Raw genomic sequence first — 16,110 nt, 5'->3', positions numbered from 1 at the left:
TCGCTACTTCGTGAAAGTAAAGCTCTCGTTTTAAATCCACGATTATAAATAGCATCTGACTCCTATACGGAGTTTAAACTGCCACTACGAGCAAGCGTGTGTATCTGTTTTCGAGCCCGAAACGTTTACAAATGAAGACAATAGACAGAGACGAGCCTCAGGTAGGTGGTTTCCCCTGAACTGTCATCGTACAGTAAGATGACGTTTCCCAGAGGGTCACATGATTAGTCTCTTACAGTAAAAGCCCAATATGGCAGAGATGGCAGGTCTTGCACGGTAACTAAAGCAACATCAACACTTTCTACAGCACCCGGGTCGATTTCGCGCGACCGACTGCAGACATGAGGGAAAGACAGAAGAAGAAAAAGGGGAGGACGTGGGCAGAGGCCGCCAAAACGGTAAAACGGCAGACTTCCCGAGCGTTTGTTTAGCTTGTTTTCGCCTTGCGCGCTCCCACTTGTACAACTGTGTTTATGAGTTCATGACCCGCTGGTGTAGGCGAAGTATCGCGTACGCATGTCGGGGCCTGGTTTCGGTCGGTGTTTGTTAAAGTGCATTTAGATCCATACGCCGCCCGATCGCGACGCAGCGCGCGCGCGGAATGCTTTTCTTCGCAAATACGTGCCGTTTGGGAACTTTTGATCCCGGTAGTGATTTCGGGAAGCGTCCGTGGCTTGACGCTCGCGTCGGTTGCTAGCTCAGGCGAGGCAGCTTAGCGCGCTTACAGACCAGTGACACTTCGCTGGTTAGCCAGTTAGCTTAGCTCGCCTAAACCCGCATAAACAACCCAGTATTGTCAGTGACCTCTCGGAGACGCAGTAATATCACAGCGCTTTTGAATTCGTATGCGTTTTCCGCCGTGAAACACCGAAACCACGGCTCGCTCGAGTGTGTCGCGTCGGAGCACCGCGAGCTTGTCAAACGCAGCTTGTTTACTTTTGTGCGTCCGCGTTTTTGTGCAATAGCTTAAATGAACGAACTTTCCGTAAATATAACTTTAGACCCAGGCTGTAAAACGCGACGCACTAAGTTGATACGAGTGCATGTATTCAGAGTCTCTTCGAAGCTTCACGTTTATTCACGGCTTCTGGTCGTGCACCTGTTTTGCGAAATCTCACTTGTGAACCGCTTCTGAATGTTTTTGGATATGTCTGGAGGGGGAAAAAAGTGATCACCCACGCGTGTCTAATTCGTGATTAAAATAAGTTAAAAAGTAAGCTGCGTTGTAACCGGTTTGCGGTATGTTAAACTCAGAAGAACACAAGAAATAAGCTATTAATAAAATCTAAAGTCGGCATGTAGTGAAAATAATCCGTATCTGTTTTCTCAGTTCATTTTATATCTCTCATTGTGAACAGTTTATAAATGCTTATGTTAATTATGACCTTGTGAAATCTATATTTACTTTGTTTTTGTTAATCAACAAATAAATACCAAATCTAACAGTACCAACTAACAGCAGATAAAAGCAAACAACTCAATCTTAATGTAAAGCAACAGTTTTTTCTTTGGTGACCCGTCTTTAATAATTTAGGGGCATTTAAACGACTGCTTTTCTCCTAAACCCCAAGTTTAATGCTTTTTGGCTGTTCATTTACACAACAACGGCAGTTTGGATGACCGAAAAATCTGTTTTCAAAGCGCGAGTCCTTAAAAAGGGTGCTTTAACGTTTCAGTCTAAACTACAAAAAGCGTTATTCCGTTAATGGTAACATCTTGCATATATCGTGTGTTCGGTTTACAGTTTATGTGCGTAGTGTTTATTTACAACTTGACCTTGCCATCCACTACTTCCCTTGCATCTTGGCTTCAGTAAAAAAAAAAAAACCTACAAAAGTTTTACAACATAAAGAACCTCTGAAACTGTTCTTTTACTAACAATTTCGAAGGAACTGTTAGAAAGAATTAATTTGAGGAAATGAGTCAGATCTTCCATTATTAGTAACAGATAAAGCACGCGGACTAATAGCTGTCATTGGTGGGCATTTGTCCGTCCACACTGATCTATATAGCATGCTAAAGAGGCTTATGGGAAACTACAAATGTTCAGGTGTACCACAGTAGTGTTTTGCCATTTGTTACATATTATAATACACCTTACTACAATAAAACTCAGTACAGTGGCCCCCGAAAGACTTCTGAAATGCATGTCTTTGCATTTAATAACAAATGTCAAACCCTATTAAAATGCATAAAAAGTAAACTTGGCCTCATCCGTCTACCGCTGTGCAAAAATGTCTCAAAAATCAACATTTTCTAAGAATAGATCTGACATTCAATTGCAGATGGGGAAATTCATAGTGACTGAAATGTCCAGCAGGGTTATTGATGCCAGCTATAACAAGTTTGAAATAAACTTATTTTATCAGGCAGACAAGCTAATATTAATTTAAATAGAGGTTCTGAAAAAGAACGAAATTACTAGCACCTAATATTAAGTTGAAAATAAATAAATAAAATCTACAGTAGCGTATCAAAAGAAATGAAGCATATATTGTGGTGCCACCGCATGTGCCTCGTGTCGGAGAAACTGGTTTTCACAAATGCGCGGATGAATAAATGTACTTTCCTGACCAAAGTAACGGATGACTGAAATGAGCGCTGGACGTGAGAGTCTTCAGAGTGACACAGCAGGGGTCTCCCTCCAGAAGCTGACTTTACGTGTGGCTAAAAACCACAGATCACTTGAAATGTCTCGAGTCTGTTTGCATTTCCCAAACTCTGGAAACACGACCTTTACGAATGTACCTCTCCCCCAGACTAACACGACCCGATCTGGAGTCGGACGGTTTCACAGAGACGGTTGATCAGCTAATGATAGAAGTCAGATTCGTCACTGTTTAACCAAACCTCCTTTTGAAACTGACCACCGGGTTGACTTCGTTATTTCTTTCTTTCTCTGCGGTTGAGTCAGTGTGAGTCACTGCTGAATTGTTCGCTTGTTTCCGTGATACTGTTCACAGGTGCTTGAGAAGTACCCCAACACACCGATGAGTCATAAAGAGATCCTGCAAGTGATTCAGAGAGAAAGGCTTAAGGAGATAAGGTGAGGTCATGTTACAAAGTATTTCTTTTTTATTATTAAAATAGCAGTTCCATTGTCGCACACGCATTACTTCGGATTGTGTCGCTGAACTGTTCTACGTCATAAACGTATTTTAGTTTTACTGTGTTTTTATGTGGCCACGTATCTAATTGATCTCTTTTACGTCTTTTACGTATCTCTTTTTTCGTTTCATTTCTCTGTTGTCTTCCAGAAGGTAAGATTATGCAGTAGTACATCTTTCCCTCCAACTAACTTCAATCCGTTAGCCAAGCCCTGTGCATGTTATTAACATGTCCCCAGATGACACAGCATGCAAAGGGACCCCTAAGAGCGAGGACCTAATGGCCGTGGCTCCGACCATATGCGCTTGTCCTCAGCAATGGCTAGTGGCTCGTTGTGCTTCTGCCAGATTTGCTCTGCTGAAGACGCTACGTAATAGCCATACTAAATAAATGTAACCTCCTCAAGCTTGTTTTATTACCGTTGCGATTTTATTATTTTTAAAAATTCTTTAGACAGTGAGTAGTTTTCCAGAGAAGGCAAATGGTACAAAACAAAATGTAGAAAATAGAACTCACTTGGTAGATGGACTAAAGCTGACACGAAATGAGGTAAAAGTGTGCATTTGGATGAAAAACTGAAAATGAAAAATGTTGCATCCACGACTAACTGAAATAAGTTTAAGCACTAAATCACTAACTGCAAGCGCATGCATAAAATACGGAAAGCTGAGCTGTCTAAATTAAACTGAAAACTGAATAAAAATAAAAACATATTTAAACTCGACAATAAAAAAAGAAATGTAATAATATGACAAAAGCACAGCACAGAACATTTAAAGTAAAATCAAAACTGGAAATATAAAAATAATAGCTAGTTTAAAATATCTGTAACAAAAAACACACTAAAGCGACTATAGTGGTGTATATATAATGCAAATAAAATGGAGCTTCCCACCATTTACTCATTTATTCATTTTTGGCTGTACATTTACTTTTAATTGTAGTGTTTTTGTATATTATGTGCCATGACAATTTCCCCTCAGTAGATAGCAAAGGATGTGTATGAAAATCTTTGTAGTGTCATTTACCTGAATTATTTATGTAATTTACACGTATCTTTTGCGTTGTGCTGCACAGTTAGAAATGGAAGACAAACAGGAAATTTCACTTGTAATGTTTTTATGCCACGATCAAAAGCCATACATTTTGAGTCATTTATAGCCATATTCAGTCATCCAGGCTTCTTGTAATGTAGAAAGTTTTTACATACAATTTTTTTCAACGCTTTCTTTAAAACCATATTGACGTACACACACGAATATCTGGAAATGGACTACTGAACTGTGATCTTTGTTGCAGCTTTTCCGTTGTGTGAAGACAGTGATTGATTTAATCAGCTCTTTGTTTTTTCCCCAGTGGGACGTCACCTCTTGCCTGTCTCAATGCCATGCTTCATACAAACTCACGTGGAGAGGAAGGGATCTTCTACAAGGTCCCCGGCAGAATGGGAGTCTATACACTGAAGGTAAACGCACCTAACCATAACCAGAATCCCACAGCAACTCTCACGAAATAAATTATTAGATTTTCAGAAGATACAGAGTTCAGCAGCTGGGTTCTGGAAGTAAAAATGGCTCCCAACAGCTAAATTTTCCCCATAAGGAAAGTAATTTTAACAGTAAGGTTATTACTCTATATGCTTTTCTTTAAGCCATCTATTTACATTGTTTCATCTTATGTTTAAAATAATCATTTTAACAGCACAATTTTTTTTGTAAAAAAAAAAAACTACATTACCCATAATGCTGTGCAGAAAATTTATCCAGTCAGAAAAAATGCACACACACACACACACACACACACACACACACACACATATATATATATATATATATATATATATATATATATATATATATATATATATATATATATATATATATATATATATATATATATACTTGAGGTCATAACACACAGTTTCTCCCAATCTTATGTTAATCTTGAGTACCTTTTAGAGTAGTACTGCATCCTTCTTATCTCCAAAAAGTTCATATTAGAGTTAAAAAGTTCATATTAGATGAAATTTTATTAGATATAATATTAGACAAATGTGTATATAATCAAAATATAATTTTTTTCAAAAATATAATGTTTTTAATTTGTGTAATATTTCTTAGGCTTGTAGTTTTTTTCTTTAACTTCTTTCAAATACTTTTAGCTTCACTTTTTAGCCACTGAAAAAGTGAACACGCATTATTAATTCACTGTTTACTGCTGCTAACATGTCTACCTTGAATGAAAAGTAATAAAAAAAAAAAGTTGGGTTTCTATTGCTTTGTTTTATTCATACGGTTCTGCTGACTGACATGAACATTTACCATACCACTATTAGAATTAACGCTCAATTAACGTTAGCTTAACGGGCCCCCAATCATCTATTAAATACATTAATTAACATTTAAATTCGAATGCGCTGTTTTAATAGACATTCAAATAAGCGCTGGGCATGTGATGTCAATGGTTTGTGTGTTCATGTGAGCAGAAGGACATTGGAGACGTGATGAAGGAACTGTCAGACGATGCTTCAGAGGACAGCAGTGATAACATGTCCGATACCCGATGCACAGAAAATACCAGCACCACTACCTACAGCAAAGATGGACGCAGAGGAAGGTGGAAGAGGAGAGGTGCCACATTTTATGAATTATTAATAGCCATAATTAGAGCTGGAGTGTGTCATTTTTGCGCCCCTAGTGTCACCAGACAGAACTGCAGAATTAATAATAAAGTTCAAACAGATTTCCAAAATATTCTTGAACCACTGAATCAGAGTGCTACTTCAATTTCTGGGGGGAATTAACATAGAGACAGCTTGTGTCTGTATATTTAACTGAGATTTTAACATTTAACACATAATTTCTTACTTAAAATGCATTATACTCTACCCTTCGAATGTTTGGGGTCGGTATAAGCTGTTTTGCTCAACAAGGCTGCATTTTTCTTTTTGTTTGTTTCGAAATTACAGTAAAAAAGGTAAAATTATAAAATAGTTATACCATTTAAAAAGTCTTATTTATGTATGTATTTTTATGGTAAAAACTGTTGTGTTGCCATGCATTTATTCAGAATTTATTAAAAACCTCAAACTTTTGACTGGCAGCATAGAGTTAAATATATATATATATATATAAATATATTTGAAGATATGTAAAATTGTAGTTATTCTAATCACTGTTAGATATCATGACTGATGCCGTATGTTGTGTGATTGGAGTATGTAGATTACGTTCTGAACCATAACCCATATGCAGATTTGTAATGACCTCAAATCTAAGTTTAGGTTTCCCTCCGTTCACGTCAAAATATTCTTTGAATGCAAAACACCCTTTAAACAGGAAATTCAACTTTTTTTTTTTTTTTTTTTTTTTTTTTAACCACTTCCTCAAATATATGAGAGACTAGTACGACGCTAACTGAACAAATGCAGGTTTTACCTCAATTCATCTCGCAGAAACTAAGTTTTTGAGAATAATGCGCTCTAACAGAGTGAATTCATGCAGGAACAAGTACTGTAAGTAAGACTTTCATCTAAATATCCTGGTGAAACTTTGAAGCTGTGAATTGAGAAAATGAAGATTATTGTGTTAGAGAAAAGGAAACTAACTCTGCAAAAACCAGGAAATAATTATTGCTTTGGCAGCACGTTATTTATTGGAGTTAGTTTTATCAATTGCTCATCTAAAAACGCCCATCCTTTAAAAATGTGCTTGGATGACTGTAAAATTTATTACAGTGAGTTTTCATTTTTAGGGTTTAGCGTCGGATCTCGGTACATGGCTGTTTTAGTTTTACACATTGCATTTGCTAAATATACAGTATATGTGTTTTTGTGCCTTGTAGACATTTGTTGTAAATTCTTTTTAATTTTAAAATATCACCAAAGAAAAAGTAAAAAAAAAAGAAAGTGTGCCACGGAACAACAATAGCAGCATAATTTGCAGGTGATGTTTTTTTTATTATTATTATTATTATTATTATTTAAATTTTTATGAAAACACATCTTCATGTTTTTTTTCAATGTATTAAAATGATAATGAAGTGAAATGAAGTTTGATCATATGTCAGTTTGATAGCGTGTGAATTTAACAGTTTGTGGTATCGATGTGCAAACTTGCAATTAATGCATTGCTTTGCTTTCATTCTCAGTGCCAGCAAAACTGCAGTCTCAGCCGTCCTCCCCACAGTCTCGCTGTTCATCTCCATCAGTCTCAAGCAGCAAACTTATATCCCCATCACAGAAGCACAGCAAGAAAGCCCTGAAACAGGTACTGCCACTTACACTTATTATTTCTATTTGGTTATTAATAATAATTACTGCGAATAACATAAGGGGTCTTTTTCCACGTTATATGATCAGTGAATTAAAAACTAATCAAATGTCACACAGTGATCAGTCTGTGCTTTAAGTCGAACACAGCATTTCGTTGCATCAAAGTGGCTTCGGTGGCTCCGTTGCATCACTGAGCTCTGGTTTAGACCTGCCCAATAATTTCTGATCACAAAAAAGGTCAAAAATTGTTTAACGGTATAACTCCACCATTAAGTATTGTATAGTTCACAGTCTTTGTAACATGTTTCAACAATGCATTTTTAATGCGTTTAAAAACAGTTCTCAAACTACTTTAATCTAATCTAATTTTATTGTTTTCTATTTTTGTGATTGGAACTTAATAATTGGTTACAGGTCAAACTTATATGAACACCAACATTCAAGTTTGTGTTTACTGTGCAATACTGTTCAAAGGTATAGTTCACCCAAAAATGAATTTCTGTTATTAATTACTTACGCTTGCGTTATTCCAAAACCTGCAAAACCTTCGTTCATCTTCGGAAAACAAATGAAAAAAGTATTTCATAAACTTTTATATTTTTGACGCAGGGTTATTTCTGAGCCTGCATAGACAGCAATGAAACACGTTTAAGGCCCAGAAAGGTAGTAAAGAAGTGTGTTGTGATACCGTAAAGACTGACACATAAGAGAAAAAATTGTTGAATAGAATCATTATTTTTGTTTTTTCATAGCTTCATAAAATTCAGGTTGAACCACTGATGTCACATGGACTATTTTAATAATTTTCTTTACTACCTTTATGAGCCTTGAAGTGTGTGTCAGTTTCATTGCTGTCTATAGTGGGCCAGAAAGCTCTCCATGAAAATATTTTCATTTGTGTTTAGTTTTTGGGTGAACCCTCCCTTGAGGCACTGACACCACATACATATATCAACCATGGTATTTAAGATCTTTATTGAATTACACATTTCTGCTGTTGCAGAATATACACCGTCATACCTGACCTGACTCAATCTTTGTTGGCTGGTTTAAACCTTGAGCCACTGAAACCCCCTGTGCTCTCTGTTTGCAGCACATCAGAAACCAATGTTTTGTAAGCTGTGGAGTCATGGACATTCTCGGTTTTTGTCATACTTCATTTATAGGCACTAAAACAGCAGCAGCAGAGGAATCAACGACGCCAATGTGGAATCCCCAACACCTCTAGCCCACGACTGCTCCTCAACAAGGCTGCTAAAGACATGGCTCACGACTCCTCCAAATCCTGTACGTGCATATAGTAGTTGATGTTAATGTGAAATTTAATTAAATTATAGGTTTAATCCACCCCGAAATCACAATTTTGTTATTAGTCACTTTACCCCCATGTCGATTCAAAAAGCTTTGTTTTGACAGCGTCCGCTGTACACCCGTAACATACACAGTTCTGTGTTAGATGCAATGGAAAGAAACGCTGTTTTTACATATCAAAGCGTAAATACACATACAAGACGGTGTATGTGTATTTACATTATGGGGTGGAGTAACCTTTTAAGGTCTGCTCTTTAATCATGTACAATTTCATTTTTGTCCGCTTCTTAATATTCCTATAAATGCTAAACAGAGTGTCTGTTTACTCTAGCCTGGGAGCTGAAACAGACGGAGCGCTGCCCTGCCAGTCCACAGAACTCTACCTCCAGCTCGTCCTCCTCCATCAAAGCAGATACGTGCCACACGACTGGATCCCGGAAGGTGTCTCAGCGCACCAGTAGGCTCAGTGCCAGTGAGTATCATCACAGATCATGGTAATTCGTGTCAGCACATGTGATACCGCAACTGATCCCCTGCCTTCGATTTTCAGGACAACTGAGGCGTAACAAGTGTGAGATAGATGTTGAGACTCCAGATTCTATCCTTGTCAACACCAACCTGCGAGCGCTCATCAACAAGCACACGTTCTCGATGCTGCCTACCGAGTGTCAACAGAAGCTTCTTAAGATGCTTCCAGAGGTTGACCAGCAGGTAGCGAAACACAAATGAAACCCTGTGGTGTTAAACATAGTTTGTTTTTGCGGATCGTGAATCTCTAAATGTTATTGATGACACTTTGCAGGCTAGTATGGATGGTGCACTGAAGGTGACCAGCTCTGCCTTGAACAATGAGTTCTTTACATCAGCAGCGCAGTCTTGGAAGGAGAGGCTGTCAGAGGGTCAGTTGTCATCCTCACTGATTTAAACGTAGTTAAAAGCTTAAGAGCCAGTTTTACTAAACAGGGCAAATTAGCACGAGAATGCAATTGCAAAATAGCGCTGATGGGAGGGAAAACATATCGACCAACACAAAATATCAAGCTCTGCGCAAATTAGGATAGATCAGAAATTAAGGTTTACTGGAAGTTTTAATACACCTGGTAGCCTTAAAAATAACATGGCTTGGGGAACAATATGTTCAGGTAATGTGTTTTTCTAGCATTAAAAATAAATTAATAGATGTGGAATAAATCCCTTCCCTTCTATCAAGCGCTCTCTGTTCTCTGCGATGCCTTCTCCGAGCAACAATATTTGCAGCCTTTTTAAGCGCAGAATAGTTCAAGACATGCAACCAACCAAAAGTGTCAAATAATACAGGAGCTGCAGAATTAAAATAAGTAGTATTTGGCCGGTCGTGTGATCTCGATGTGGTAGCTTTCCTGTAGAAAAATGCAGATTCTAAGCTTTCAGTATTATAAGAGTCGTATAAATTTACCTAATCTCAAACATTATTCAATTACTCAAAGAATTGTACTTTTTATTGAACTGTATGGTTCTTTGGATGATTAAGATTGGATGAAGTATTTGTGTAACTTATGCAAGGCTGTGTTCTCAGGTGAGTTCACACCAGAGCTGAGACTAAGAATGCGGCAAGAAATCGAGAAGGAAAAGAAAGTGGAGCTTTGGAAGGAACATTTCTTTGAGAGCTATTACGGTGAACAGTAAGTCAGCCACCAAGCCTTTTAGAAATACTGAAAAAGAAAAAGTATGGTGTAGTTCAGGGCCGTCCTATTCTGGAGGGCCACTTTTAGCTAAGTTTATCTCCAACACATCTAAGTTTATAGTGATCCTGAAGACATGATTAGCTGGTTTAGATTGAAATTGTAGCATAACGTGACCCTCCAGGAGCAGGATTGCATTCCCTGAAGCCTGAAAATGTATCAAAAATTGGTTAGTTGGTCACTAGTTTACCGTTTCATAGGTGGTGTTTTGTTTTTGAGATTCTTTGTCCTAATATTCTGTGTCTTCTTGCTTTTAATTTCAGCTCTGGTCTGAGTATAGAGGAATCAAAAGAGCTGACAGAAGATAGGAGTGTTCCTGAACCAGTTAAAAGCACGGCCTTATCAGAAAAGCCAGAGACTGTTAAAGAGTCTCAGAGGGTAAGCCAGGTGACAGAGGTCATCCACATGGAGTTGAGATCCAGAGATGTGAAATCAACAATAACACATGTCTCGCCTGAAGAGCCAGTCAAACCTCTTGTTCCAGAGCAATCACGTTTATCCTTAGACATGAGGAAGGATGCACAGGAAGAACTGAGTCAGGAGTCTTCTGTTCAAAAAGAAGTGGAGCCCAAATCTGACAGTGAAAAAGAAATGGAAAATGAGATCACAAGTAAGACCCCAGCATCTCCTTTAGAAGAAGTGTTCACCTGTTTGAAAGGAAATGAGACACACACCCTTAAAGATGAAAGTCCTGTCGGTGAGCCTGGACAAACTGTGATGGGAAGAAACAAGGCTGCATCTCCAGTAACTGCTGTCACATCTGAGCCTCTAAAAAGAAAGGTCTCTAGTGAACAGGATACAGAGCTCAGAACAGAGAAAAAGCCCCGTGTCGCTTCACCAGAGAAGTCATCCACAGTGACTGCTAAAGACAAAGCAGAACAAAGAGTACCTCCTCTCAAAGTAAGTTTTAGATTTCTTTCATTTGAACAAAACCCCTAGACTAGTTCACCCAAAAATCTAAATTCTCTGATTCATTACTCACCCTTTTGTTGTTTCAAACCTGATAGAGCTTTGTTCATCTTCAGAACAAACATTAGTGGTTCAACCTTATTTTGAGAATTCCTTTTTTGCACAAAAAAGACAACCTTTCTGGGCCTTAAACGTGTTTAGCAACATTGCTTGTCTGTGCAGGACGAGAAAACTTTCTGATTTCATCAAACATATTAATATGTGTTCCGATGATGAACAAAGGTCTTATAGGTTTGGGATGACATGAGAGTGTGTAGTTAATGAAAGAATTTAACTTTTTGAATGAACTTTTGAATACTAGTATTAAGCAGTGTTGCACACCCTGTCTACTCCAGGTGAGGAGAGTAATGCAGTCCATCAGGACTCATAGAACCCAGCAGAATCATTAGTGCTATTTGCGACATTGCTAATTGGATTTGGAATGTTTGCTTTGATGTATTAAAAGTAGACGCCTTTAATCTGTTGACAATGTTCACACCCAGTGTAGGCATAATGTTGCCTGTTGTTTGTACTACTGCACCTAAAAGATTGATGTATGTGTAGATGTTGTATTGTGTACGTTGTTGAGGAGAGGATTTGCTATCACTTTTTAGACTTGAATACAACCACCTAGGCGTTTTTTTTATTGTAAAACCAATTAGCAACCACATAGGAATGTCCAAGCACCATATTGCTGCACTACATTCATGTTATTTTGTGCATTAAATGCAACACTTGGTGGAATTTTCCCTCTCATAGTAACAATCTAAACTCTTTTGCAGATCCCAGTGTCAAGAATTTTCTCTGCCCCAGCATCTACTGAGCAGGTATCTCCAAAGACTCCGGTTCCTGTTCCATTGACACCCCCTAGTATTCGACCTGGTCGCACCGGTGCACGCACTCTCGCTGACATCAAGGCAAAAGCCCAGTTAGCACGTGCACAGCGTGCTGCAGCAGCAGCAGCCGGGTCATCTTCCTCTATGGGAACCAGTTCAGTTGGTGGTACCTCGACACCCTCTCCAGCTCGGTCCCTGTCAGAAGATTTTTCACCAGCAAGCAGCAGAAGTCAATCTGTGTCACCTATAAAGCTAAGCTCTGGATCTCCAGCTCCTGAAGGCACAGCGACTCTCTCACAAACCTCTCCGTCCTCAGGTTCCACTGGACACGCGGACCCTGGTCTTGCACAAGCCTTCAGCGCAAGCCAGGGTTTTTTAAAAGATAATCGCTCTTCGATGGGGTTGCAAACCACTCAGTGTACATTTAACACAACGGGCAAGGATCAGCATAACCTCCACAATCCAGGGGGGACACTAGCACCTTCAAGTCAGGCAGGAAACGTGACTGTCTCGAACACAATTGCACAAACCCAGAGACCACAGCAATCACTTTTTTCAGGAACGTCAGTCACCAAGCCTAGCTCTTCAATCCCAGCAAATAATCCACTGGTCACCCAGCTTCTTCAAGGTAAAGAGGTTCCCTTAGAAAAGATCCTCCCAAAGCCACTAGCCAAGGTGGAGGTTCAATCTGTGGCCATTTCTTCCAGAGATAAAGGGAATCTTGGTTCCACCAAAACAGATTGCTCTACAAACCAAGAAGATGCCAACAAACTTGGGAACCAAGTTCCTTTTGGCATGCAATTCAGAAGTGTGGACAAGTTGGTAAATGTTGGTACTCAGGACCAGACGCTCCATCCACTACGGCACAAATGCGAGCAGAACACCAGCTCCAACTCCCAATTCCAGTCCTGTCAGTTAGGTCACCTTGAGGTTAGCCATGACCAGAATATCCATCTAGGCATCTTTGGACGGAAAAGGGTATCCAAACCAGCTATGACAGGTCACTACCTCCTCAATGTGTCCACATATGGTAGAGGATCCGAGAGCAAACGGCCCCACCTAAGTACTAATACAAGCTCTGCCCTCGTCCACCTGAAGAAGGAGAAAATCGAAGCCGAGGAGAGTGTGAAAGGGAAGCTGGAATCTCTTAACATTCACCCAAATTTCCCAAGGGTCAAAGTGGAACAGCAGGGATGTGTCATAAATAAACCAGATGATGGTTTGCCACCCCAACCCTGCTCTGATATAAAGTCTGAATCTCCATCACGGAGTTGTTTGTCCAGCAAAGACGAAGGCAGCACTTCTTATAGAACCAAAGAAACAGGCTCAAGATCGCAGCTTGATATGTGCAACAGTATACAGGGTAAAACAGAGCCATATCAGTTAGGTGACTGTCACCAACGCACGTTCTTGTCTCAGAAAGCCCATAATGGACCTCAGTATGGTGGCACTATCAGCATGTCTGTCCCTCACGTACTGAACCACAGCATGCCTGACACTCCAACTTCTCCCACCGTTTCCTGCAGCGGTGATGGTGAAACGGCTGCTGGAGGCATGATGTCTTTTTCAGTCACCGTCACTGCCATACCTGCCGGTCACCTACTGGATCAGAACAGTCAGGGCGAGACCTCACCTGAGCAAGCCTTCATAGAAACCTCTGGGATGGAGGACGTCCAATCAAAGTGCTACTGTCGGCTGAAGGCCATGATTATGTGCAAAGGATGTGGCGCATTCTGTCATGACGACTGCATTGGTCCATCCAAACTATGTGTCTCGTGTTTGGTGGTACGGTAATGGTCATGGTCATGAGCATAAACTGCGACTTGTTCATTCAAAAAGAAGCGATCACTGCGGTGAGAGTAACAGAAATGTTACGACAGTACAGCAGCGTTCACGTATCCGTTCTCATTTGAGAGGCAAGCTTTTGTGCTGTATGGGGGGAATTCGCTAAGAATGAATTGCGCCTGATTATAGTGCGGTTTATTTGCACGTACCTTCTGCTTCGTTTTAGCGGATGATACAGGAGTTATGCAAATCAGGTAAAAATGACCAGCAAATCCGTTCTGAATACTTAGTTGTGACGAATGCAGCAGACTACCTTTATCTGGCGTGCTTTACTAGGACTGTTCGGTATTGCCGCACTAATGCAATCCAAACTCTGAATCTGCTTTTTAAAGTGCAGAAAGTGCTCGACTATACTGTAAGTCTGGATATGTGCTAGTGCTGTCAAACGATTAATTGCAATTAGTTGCATAAACCTTTTGCATAAACAGTGTACTGTTTATATTTATTATGCATATATATAAATACAAACACATGCGCATATATTTAAGAAAAATGTTTGTTATATATATATATATAATAATATAAACATATGTACATTGTATGTATTTATATATAAGTAATAAATAAACAGCACACATGCATATATTATGTAAACAAAAACTTTTATTTTGGATGCGATTAATCGTTTGAAAGCACTAATATGTACCCATTCTTTTGTCAATCATTTGCGTTTCAGCGCTTTAATCGCCTGGTTAAACTGGATTGTGGATGCTAATGAAAACGCGGCAGGCTTTTGCGCTGAAATGCTGCGCGCAACTATTTAGTGAATTCGCTCCTTTGTTTATCTTTACAGCACAAACAAATAACACGTTAGAAGATGAGGTATAAAAAAAAAACGTGCAATGCCGAGTAGTACTTCCTCTCATTCATTGAGCACCTTGTTTTAGACTCAAGACTCAATATTAAATAGTGGCAATATTTAAGGCTTGTTCTATTTCTGTTCTATTTTTGTAATATAATTTTAGAAATCGAAAATTAATATACTACTATTTTTGTAGATGTCGAAAATCACGATTCCCCTCCAACCCTTCAAATTTCGGATCTTGTACGCATTATTCACACTAGTGTGCTGGATTAAAAACCGATACCGTTAACTTTTAGTCTTCGCAGTTCCCGCGAAGCTATTTGTTTGGTTGGTTTAAGCCTTTGTGACACAAGCAAAGAACCACACAACTGAAATACCAATTACTGCAGAATTACTGTGAATATGTAAACCTAATACATTCACCTGCCTTGTTACTAGGTTTATACGGTACTGTTCAAAGTTATTTATGGGATAGAAGGGAGTTTTGTCAAATGTTAACAGGCTAGCACTTCTCGTAGATCAGTGGGGTTTTACATGAAAGAAGAATGTAAGAACAGGTTTGTACTGATAATGGCAATAATTTGTATATGTACAATATTTATAAAATTAAGAGCATTAGTCCCTTACATCTCATTTACTTCCAAAAAAAAAAAAAAAAAAAAGAGGATTTATTAGGGTTGCACTTTTTTATGTTGTTAGAAAAAGACTTTGCTCTTAAAAAGATGATTTGTAAGAATTAAAGCACTTCTTAAACAATCTAATGTACCCTCTCAGGAGCAAAACCAGGTCTTAATCATTTCAATAGCCTGTGTCGAATCATTTGAGTTGTTTTACGTCACACAAGTGACGTCGCCTCTAATTGGAATAGCGGATACTCTTGCGTAACCTAGTTTTTAGGGACAGGAATATAATTCCGAGTATCAACAGCAAAGATACATGAGCAATGAAGTTAAACACTCAGAAGGGAGATTTTATGAAGATTTTTTTTTTGTCTTTTTTTATTACTATTGTAAATACTGACTTTCTTTTTAGATGTACAAACATTTCTACAAAGCATCTTGCCTAATCATATCCGATTGTCTCTGATAACTAAAGGTTTTTATTTGTAAAATACTGTCCAGCACTTCATAATTTTAATCATGTTATAACATTAAATGTCGTGGCTCGGTTTCAGTCGAAACAATTCTGCATAACAGATACATTTTGATACCAACAGTTCTATGTATGTTAGAGAAAACTTTGAATTAGGCTTTTTTTTTTTTT

At 38.7% G+C, this 16,110-nt stretch overlaps 1 protein-coding gene across 3 annotated transcripts in view; it reads left to right on the top strand.

The window, feature by feature from the left end:
• Window positions 1-226: 226 nt before the first annotated feature.
• Window positions 227-16,110, top strand: part of asxl2 (ASXL transcriptional regulator 2) — a 17,035-nt gene continuing 1,151 nt past the window's right edge. The window contains exons 1-13 of one of the 3 annotated variants that reach the window (XM_043262549.1): window positions 227-398; window positions 2,964-3,046; window positions 3,258-3,260; window positions 4,465-4,573; window positions 5,594-5,738; window positions 7,258-7,376; window positions 8,548-8,668; window positions 9,024-9,164; window positions 9,243-9,403; window positions 9,495-9,591; window positions 10,248-10,353; window positions 10,677-11,313; window positions 12,144-16,110. The exon at window positions 12,144-16,110 is cut by the window's right edge and continues 1,151 nt beyond it. In XM_043262549.1, the coding sequence (XP_043118484.1) occupies window positions 342-398; window positions 2,964-3,046; window positions 3,258-3,260; window positions 4,465-4,573; window positions 5,594-5,738; window positions 7,258-7,376; window positions 8,548-8,668; window positions 9,024-9,164; window positions 9,243-9,403; window positions 9,495-9,591; window positions 10,248-10,353; window positions 10,677-11,313; window positions 12,144-13,991 (3,627 nt within the window). In that variant the 5' untranslated portion in view covers window positions 227-341 and the 3' untranslated portion in view covers window positions 13,992-16,110. Of the gene's footprint in view, window positions 399-2,963; window positions 3,047-3,257; window positions 3,261-4,464; window positions 4,574-5,593; window positions 5,739-6,497; window positions 6,623-7,257; window positions 7,377-8,547; window positions 8,669-9,023; window positions 9,165-9,242; window positions 9,404-9,494; window positions 9,592-10,247; window positions 10,354-10,676; window positions 11,314-12,143 lie in introns of those variants that run through there. The other 2 variants (XM_043262550.1, XM_043262552.1) reach the window with 2 other exon arrangements.

The sequence above is a fragment of the Puntigrus tetrazona genome, chromosome 17, assembly GCF_018831695.1.
Source record: "Puntigrus tetrazona isolate hp1 chromosome 17, ASM1883169v1, whole genome shotgun sequence".
In the NCBI taxonomy this organism is placed as follows: domain Eukaryota; kingdom Metazoa; phylum Chordata; class Actinopteri; order Cypriniformes; family Cyprinidae; genus Puntigrus; species Puntigrus tetrazona.
Note: the sequence above shows the minus strand (reverse complement) of the source record. Positions and strands in the feature narration are given on the sequence as shown.